Source organism: Tuber melanosporum (assembly GCF_000151645.1).
Source record: "Tuber melanosporum whole genome shotgun sequence assembly, scaffold_39, strain Mel28".
NCBI classification, from domain to species: Eukaryota; Fungi; Ascomycota; class Pezizomycetes; order Pezizales; family Tuberaceae; genus Tuber; species Tuber melanosporum.
Genome location: NW_003299074.1, coordinates 798,382 through 806,987, shown reverse-complemented (window position 1 = coordinate 806,987; position 8,606 = coordinate 798,382). Strand labels below are relative to the sequence as shown.

The 8,606-nt window shown below is 51.2% G+C and overlaps 2 protein-coding genes; both read left to right on the top strand.

Moving 5' to 3' along the window:
* Positions 1-31: 31 nt before the first annotated feature.
* Positions 32-591, top strand: GSTUM_00007809001 (uncharacterized protein; the record flags this gene model as incomplete). XM_002839685.2 has 1 exon in its annotated part: positions 32-591. A coding segment is annotated over one exon (336 nt), but the record flags the coding sequence as incomplete, so codon positions are not given.
* A 240-nt stretch (positions 592-831) lies between these two features.
* Positions 832-1,866, top strand: GSTUM_00007808001 (uncharacterized protein). XM_002839684.2 has 2 exons: positions 832-1,439; positions 1,515-1,866. The coding sequence occupies exons 1-2, from the start codon at positions 865-867 to the stop codon at positions 1,783-1,785; spliced, it is 846 nt and encodes a 281-aa protein (XP_002839730.1). The 5' UTR covers positions 832-864; the 3' UTR covers positions 1,786-1,866.
* Positions 1,867-8,606: the final 6,740 nt, after the last annotated feature.

The window sequence follows — 8,606 nt, the reverse complement described above, 5'->3', positions numbered from 1 at the left end:
TGTCCATAGCGAGGTCACGGACACTGCGAGTTCGAGAGGAAGTGGGTGTCTTTTTCGGAAATGTGCATGGTGGAAAGGGATTATTTGTTCTGGTTCTGGGTTTTTTCATGTTCAATTTTTGCATTGTGTTTTATCTCTACCTTTTTTCTTTTTTAGCTGTCTTTTCTCCCTTTCCTCCACTCCCATAACACGGGAGATATTCAGCCGTGTGTTCCATTCCTCTCTTTTTATTGCCCCCCCTTCGATGATTGATGGCGTACTCGACTTTTTTCCTTTCATTTGGAGCTTGTGGCTTTGTTTTTCTATCGCTATGGCAATTGCAGCGGTCGCTTTCCACACACACACGCACACTTCTTCGGAATCCTGATATTCCCTTGGAATTTGTCTTTTTTTTTCACTTTTCTTTTTTTCCGTCGTGAGTTGTATATACCAAAATACCCATCACCACCACTGCCCCTTGGCTATCATATCAACAAGTCAAGTCATGCAAAAGGGGGAGTTAGTGAGTGAGTAGGGGGAAGTTGGCATTAGCATCGTGGACAACTGGTGAAGTTAATTAATGACGACGGATAACTTACCGCATCTAACGTTCTTTGCCTACCGGCGCTGCTCTCGGACGTCTTTTGTGGTCTCGTGCGCGCCAGTATCGTGTTGTATCTCACCGTTGTCTCAATTGTCTGCCATATCCCAATCGCAACTCCCCCGCCTTGTCACGTGCCAGCCAAGCCGTTGAAGAATTTCTTAATTTTAAGCCTCAATGATAGTCAAGGTCACGCACAATCTTTCTTTCCACCTTGCAAGCAAAAAAGACCTCCACCACCACCGCCAATCCGAGAGAAAAAAGCCAGAAAACCAGGACACAAAATGTCAACCCCGCCAACAACCTCAACCTCCACCTCCCCCCCAGCAAAGCGTCAGAAGCCATCCAACGGCGAACGCACGGGCCACCGGTCTGCATATCGCTCGGATCTAACACGCCAGGGCCTCCCGCAGAAGAAACACTACCGACAGCGCGCGCACGCAAACCCGTTCTCGGACCACCAATTGGTGTACCCTCCATGCCCCGCTGACATGGACTGGAGCAAGCACTTCTCCTCCCCCATCTCCACCTCCACCACCACCCCTGAAGAGAAAAGGGTAGAAGTAGCGGACATCGGCTGCGGCTTCGGCGGCCTGATAATCTCCCTCCCAAAGGTGCTCCCGGGCGTACGCATGCTGGGCATGGAGATAAGGACGCAAGTGACGGAGTACGTCGACGAGCGGATCCGCGCGCTGCGACGCCTAGCCGGCGGGGAAGCGTACGCGGACGTGGGCGTGATCAGGGCGAACGCGATGAAGTTTCTGCCCAATTTTTTCGAGAGGTCCCAGTTGCAGAAGGTGTTCTTGTGCTTTCCCGATCCCCACTTCAAAGCTAGGAAGCACAAGGCTAGGATTGTATCGTATGTGCTCCCCCCCTTCCTTCCTTCTTTCCTTCCCGCTTGCAGGGTTTATGTGGTTGACGCACGTGTTGCTAGGCCTACGCTGGCGAGCGAGTATGCCTACGTGCTCGCGCCTGCTGGTGTCTTGTACACCATCACCGATGTGGAGGATTTGCATCACTGGATGGCGAAGCATTTCGATGAGCACCCGTTGTTTGAGAGGTTGATTGGGGAGGAGGTTGATGGCGATGTGTGCATTGCTGTGATGAGGACCGATACCGAGGAGGGGAAGAAGGTTGAGAGGAATGGAGGAAGGAAATTTGTGGCGTGTTGGAGGAGGCGGGAGGATCCCGAGTGGGTGGAGTAGGTTGTTCCCACACAGGATGATGAATGGGTTGATGGCGTACTATGCTGTGCTATGTTTGTGTGAGGCGGTTATCCAAATATATAACACCGTATCACCCTGACCCATCTCTCCCTCTCTCTCTCGTTCTCTCTTTCTCCTTCGGCATCTGCACTTTGCATCCCCTACTACACCCCGGGAAAGCCCAAACGCAAATACCCCAAACAAACCAAACAAACAGGCAACCCTCCATAAACCAAAAATCACACCCCATCACTCGCGAACCACAAAGCTAGTGTTGCGAAATGCTGGTCCAGCGTCCCCTTCCTAGTCAGTCCCAAATTTAGGAGTCCAATGGGTCAGGCACCAAGAGGAGGCTATATATAGTGGTTGGTCCCAACTTATGAAGATGGCCACCAGCGTATCGCCCTCACCGGCTGGGATCATGGAATCGGCTGTGGAGGGGGGGGCGGGTAGGTGTGAGTGTTCCAATGGTTGGATCGCACATGGAGTAGGATGTAGGCGGGTAGGTGGGTATGATGCGGGACTTGCTCCTTTGTCTGGGTATTGATTTTCTGAGGGCGCTCGTACCGTACCGTACTACATCTAGTGCCGGCGGTGATTGCTAGGGTGGTTGTTGAGCTTATGATAACTTGTACATGTATGAAATGATAGTTGACCGGCAGTTCGCCCGAAGTACGAAAGACCAGACTAAGCAACTCGCCTGGACAACAAGTGATTGATTATTATTAATTAATGCCGTGTATGATAATATGGTATATTTTTGTTCAAGAAAAAAAAGTTTGTTAAAAAGAAAACATCTTCCCCGGGAAGGCTTGAACTTCCAACCTCTCGATTAACAGTCGAACGCGCTAACCAATTGCGCCACGGAGAACTTACTCGAAATATGGACGTAATGTTGATTAACCGCCCCGAAAATCCTCCGTCAGAACATGATAACAGTTGAGCTGGTGAACGACTGCAGGGAGGGAGGGGTAGAATTGAAAAGCGGGAAACGTCGGTGCGTAGCATCCGCACCGTCCCTGGCACAAGTATTTCATACTCTCCAGCCTTACCGCCACATATCATACATCCCTCCCACGAAGCAACCTATTCCGGACCTCCCAACGCAACGCTTCCAAAGCTTTGTGACGGATTCATGAATAGGGTTCCTTCGGGGTCGCTAGAGATCCCTCGCTGAAAATTTCTCATGAAAAGCATTGTGCTTTTTCAATGCCATTTTATTAACCTAATGGGGTGCGGAATTTCGCCGAGCTTTTTCTTTCTTGTCTGGTTGCTGTTTTACATTTACATGCTAAGTGAGTTGGATGTTTGGACTTGTGGATACTGGCTGCATGGTGGTCTATACAGTACAGCACAGTGCAGTACTCGAGCACAGAGGGCGCTGAGAGGGGAGTTGTGAGCTTTTTTGGCGGAGATCGGGAAATCGGGTTGTTTGTGTTGAACTATGAATTGCGGTTGCATATTACAAGGTTACAAGACAGCTTGGGGGGTGTAAGCAGTCTCTGCACAAAGTACGAGTAGATTTTGGAATTCCGTACAGTACCGTGATCCTTTAGATGGATAAATACCCATTTGCCCCCCCCCCCCCACTTCCTCCACGGTACTACAAGAAAAAAAGAAAGAAAGAAAGAAAGAAAGATCGGGTTACGCGCGATTGACGGGGCAAACGTGTTACATAAAGATGTAGTACGATAAATCTCCCTTCTCCACCCGGATCTATATTAAGACCCAATCAATCGCTTGATCCCTTACCATACTTGCTTGCTTTCTAGCTGATGTGGGATCTCGTGCTTCCCGGCTGAATTGGTATGTACAGGTATACCCTACCCTACCCTACCCTACCCTACTATATCTCGCATCCACAATACAGTACTACGAATCAACAGATTCTCCCTCTTCCTACCAAAAAGTAACCGCTCCTAGAAAACAAACTACCGATTTAACCTGTGCGTATATATTTGCATGTCGCACGCCACTTGCCTGACGTTGTCTCCCCCTTTTCATCATACGTAACTGCTGTGCTGTGCTGTACGGTACTTTAGTACCTCCGGGGGAGAGAGCGAGTGACAGTTTACGCTGGTTGTGCAAGGCGTGGATGATGAATGGTAGATACTGTACTGTAGGAGTGATTACGATTACGTCCTTGTCCGAGTAGGAGATTCTGTCAACTGGAGTAAGAACGGTCGTGTAGTCTATTTATCTATTACCACGATTTGGAAAAGGCACTCGAGAATTCCAAAAGTGCCATTTGCTATTTCTAACAGACGTCTACCTAATCACCTCACCCACCCGCGCGCGCAATATATGTTTTTTTGTGTTTTTTTGTTTTTTTTTGCTTTAAGTGAATCCTGTAATTCCAAATAATCTCAAAAGTGCCAGATCCCCAATAAGGCATAAGGTATCCAATCCAGAATCCGCATTGCCGGGCTTGAACGTGACCCCGGCCCTTCCATTCTCTCGCCTCACTGCACCAAGAAGTTCGGCCTATATATCACACCTTGCGGGACGCGGCTATGATAGCCAGCGAGGACGTAATTGTGCGCAAGTATCATATATAGGGAAAAAAAGAGCGCCCTCCCTCAGTGTGTAACTTTCCCTTCACAGGTTGTGACATCACCTACCATCACTCGTAGTCTTGACCGTAATGCGATATCAACGGGACCAGCAAACGTAGTCCGGTCTGCGTCTCCTGTTGTATATATGAATGAACGAACGAGCAACGTAAGAGAAAGTGAAAGCGCTTGACATATGTGTGTGTGTGTGTAAACCTTTTATTCAACTACAATCTCACCTACTAACTAAAGTAATCGGAGTACGGCATGAGATACAGCCCCCAGCCCTGGGCCCCCCTTAAAGAAATCCCCCTCGCGGGCCACCTGCCACAAGAAAATCATTACATCAACGCGCAACAAAAGAAACAACAGCCCAGCGCCCGCACCTACACCCAACCCTACCCCTAGCAACATTAGCCAAGCGTCCACGGCCCCCTGTCGCAGGCGCCACCCGAAGGCGGTTCCCCGGGGAGCTCCCCATTAAGCGACTGTGCCCCCAAGCCATTACAGCAAGGGTGATACTGCAATGTCGACAATAAAACCAAACGGTCGGTGGAGTTCGGGACAGGTCAGTCGCCGTCATAGTCGTCTGGGCCAGATGAGGAAATGTAGATTGCCGAGCCGTCACCGCCAAGCATCTGGCCGCGCCACCCGAGGGGGCGGGCCACACCAGTCGAGCCACACCCAAAAGAGGGGGTGGTGAAGGTCGATTTCTCCGGGTCAAAGCCATCCCCCCCATAGGGGGTCAGGAACACCGGGTTCGCGCAGGGGCCCAGCTCGAAGCTGGGAAAAGACAGTGAGGGGCGCAAGGCCCTAAGGGCCCAAGCAAGAGAGAAGGGGGACCAAGGAGGAACCGGAATCGCATGAGTGTCCGAACGGTCGCTCCGAAGAGGGGGGGAGGACGGCCTCCCTATACGACCAACTGTATCCTGGCTGGAAACCAAGGACGCCCGACCGACAAGCAAGAGCAAAAGAACGAGGGGAAAAATAAGGACCGTAAGGTCCACTCGGTGCCGTATCAATAGGCAAACAAAGGAAAGTGAGCCAACGGAGCACAAAAATGTGAACCTTCCGAAGGTGGGAAAGTTAAAGACTTGAAGCCATCGTGAGAAGCTCTTCAAGGGCGTTTGATTGGGTGAGCCCCCCAAACACCGCACTGATACACCTAACCCTCAGAGTTGAAAAGAAGGAGACTGTGTGTGTGTGTGTAAACCTTTTATTCTTCCACTATCTCACCTACTTACTAAAGTAATCGGAGTACGGCATGGGATACTGCCCCCAGCCCTGGGCCCCCCTCAATGAAATCCTTCGCTACACCCCCCTGTAGGCCATACAAAGGAAACTCCCACTCCCTTCCTCTCCTCTCCCTTAAACAGCTTTGGTCCGTCACAAAGGAAACCCACTCCTGCCCCCCGGCCCCATGGTCGTAAACAAAATAAAATCCATCAACAAAGGAAACCCATTCCTGCCCCTTTGGCCCCATGGTCGTGAACAAAAGAAATCTAAACTAACAAAGGAAACCTACGCCTGCCCCCTGTGCCCCATAGTCGTGAACAAAGGAAATCTAAACAAACAAAAGGAACCCATGCCTGCCCCCTGTGCCCCGTGGTCGTGTACATTATGAAATAACAATCTGACCAGCATTACTCCCCTGGTCCACTGGGCGCCTCCTCCATGTCTTCCGCCGTTGTAGCCTATCGGCCCTTTCTCGCCGGGTCGTGTATTCTGGCATGCGCCGACTCATGCTGCACGTCCCTCAGTACCATTTCCCCACATATCTTGCACGGCCGTCGTGGTCTGGGTTTCACCGGTTTCTGTGTTGGTTGGCTTGTGGGTAGGTTAATGTTGGCTCCGATTACCTGGGCGGCGTCTGGTTGTTGGGTGCCGTCCTCCTCCCCGGTCATTTCTGGTTTTCCCTTAAGTTCATGTGGCCAGTCGTCCATCCATTGAAGGAGTTCTCCTTGCCTTTTGTTGTCGTAGAGCCCGATTGTCGTGGTGGTTGTTACCCCGCATCTGTTTGCTAGGTGGTCAAATATTATTATGTCCCGATCGCATGGGCATCGCCTCCTGGCGCCGGTTATCTCCTGGTATGGCCAACCTGCCGTTGCCCTTAATCCTAGCAGCCTTTTAAAGCTTTCCCTGGTTAGGGAGTGTAGGTGCTTGTACGATTTAGAGGGCCTTCCTTGGTACCTGGTCCCTTCGTTGGTGACTCTTTCTGCCCATTCTTGTTGCATCCGGTTTTTGAGTGCGTCTTTGCCTAGCTGGTAATTGCCGGTGGTGGTGATAACATCTTCTGCCCCTTGCCTGGCCATCCATCTCTTTGTCCAAGTGTTGTGGCGGTCCTTGGTGGTGGCTTGTAGCGCCAGCAAGTTTTGCCTGAACTACATCATGAGGTCCAGTGGCGGGATCCCGAGTTCGGTAAGGAAGGCCAGGACCGGTGTTTTCTTTTCCAGCCCGAAGGGGATTCGGATTATCTTGTTGAGGGCCGCCTACGCTTCTCTTATCAGGCCTTTGTTTCCCCATGTCTCTATCCCGTATGGCAGCTGTGGGATTGTCAGGCCCTTGATTAGTCGCAGTGTCGTCCCCGCATTGAGTCCTCCCTTGCTGTACCTTGACGTCACTGCCCTTATGCGGTGCCCAGAGCTGGTGGCTTTGTTGATCCAGTGCCTGACGTGATGGTCCCATTTTCATTTGTCTGTTAGGAAGCATCCAAGCCACCTTAGGTGGCCTTGACCAGGTATCTCTGGGCCCCGTAGGCGGACTTCGAACTTGTTCTGCGGTGGTGTCTGTACGAAGATTGCTTCGGCTTTACTGGGTGCGAACTCGTATCCGTCTCCGGCTGCGGTTGCCTCAAGCCCCCTAATGGTTTCCTGGTGCAACCTTTTTCCCTCTTTCGCGTCCCGGTATGTTGTTGCTATCAAGATGTCATCCACGTACATCAGGACCTTGGTTTCCACTGTTTGGGATGGCGTTGCCTGTACTTTTGCTGTTTCTAGCATGCTGATAAGGAAAGGTATTGGTGATAGGGGAGAGCCTTGTGGCGTGCCCTTATCGGTAGCATATCCTCTGGACGTTCTGCCATTGAACCGGTAGCTGGTTGTCCTGTCGGTGGCCCAGTATCGGACCCATTGTGCCAGGTGACCCGAGTGCTTTCCGAGCCTGTTGCATACCTTACCCATCTGTACGTGGTCGAATCCCCCCTGGACGTCGATGGTGGTGATGCATTTGCCGGCTTTTCCGGTTGTGTCCATTACGTCGTTTAGGGCTTGTATGGTGTCTGTTGTACCATATCTCTTTCTCCCTCCGAACATATTACCTTCCAGGATTTCGAGCCTTGCTATCCGTATGACTGCCGCTCTCTCTATGGTTTTTGCCAGTATGAATTTTAGCTGTATCGGTCTCCAACCTTTTGCCACTGTGTATGATGGTTTGTTTAGCTTGGGTATCAGTATGGTGGTGCTGACCTTCTAGCTTTCTGGGATTCCTTCTCTCCATGCCCGGTTCATCATTCTTAGAAATAGGGGTTGCCGCATTTTCCTGAAGCATTTAACGAGTCTGGTGGTGATGTTGTCTGGTCCACTTGCCGCTCCGTTCGGTGATTGTTTGATGGCGGCGTCTAGGGTTTCTATTTGTAGTGGCTCAGGTTCGTTGTTTATTTGCTCCCTGGCCCGTCTCCTCTCTCCTCCGTATAGGGCCGTGTGGATTTCTTGAGCGATATCCGCGGGTTCCACTACCACTTCGCCGTTTTCCTTAGACAGCGCCGGTATGGGGTGCTTGGTGGCCCTTGGCCGGACCGTCCTGAAGCATTCGGGATCTGTTTCTTCCTGAAGGGCTTTCCCGCTAGCTTCGAGTTTGGCTTCCATTATGGCTTTCCGTAGGTTCTTCTTTTTCTCCTTTAGTTCCGGGTGTCGGGGGTATTTATGTGTGAGCTTGAGGACCTCCTTTCGTTCTTGCTGCAGGGACTTGTTCCAGAAAGCCTTGCATCCTGGCTTTTTTCGGGGGGTGTGCCTTCTGGCTATGCGTGTGAGTTCCTTTTGTACTTCGGCTGGGTGGTCCTTGTGGTTGTCCATGAGGCTGATCTCGGCCCTAATGGCCTCCCAGTCCGCTTTGTCGTGCCTTAGCGGCTTTTCACTGTTGTCCCTCCATGTGAAACTGGTTTTTATTACCAGTGCCCTATGGCTTGCTGTTGCTAGGTCCAGTGCCCGTACTTCGATTCTTTGCCCTCTGTCACTAGCCACAAGGTCCAGGGTTGTTCCATTTGGGTTGGTT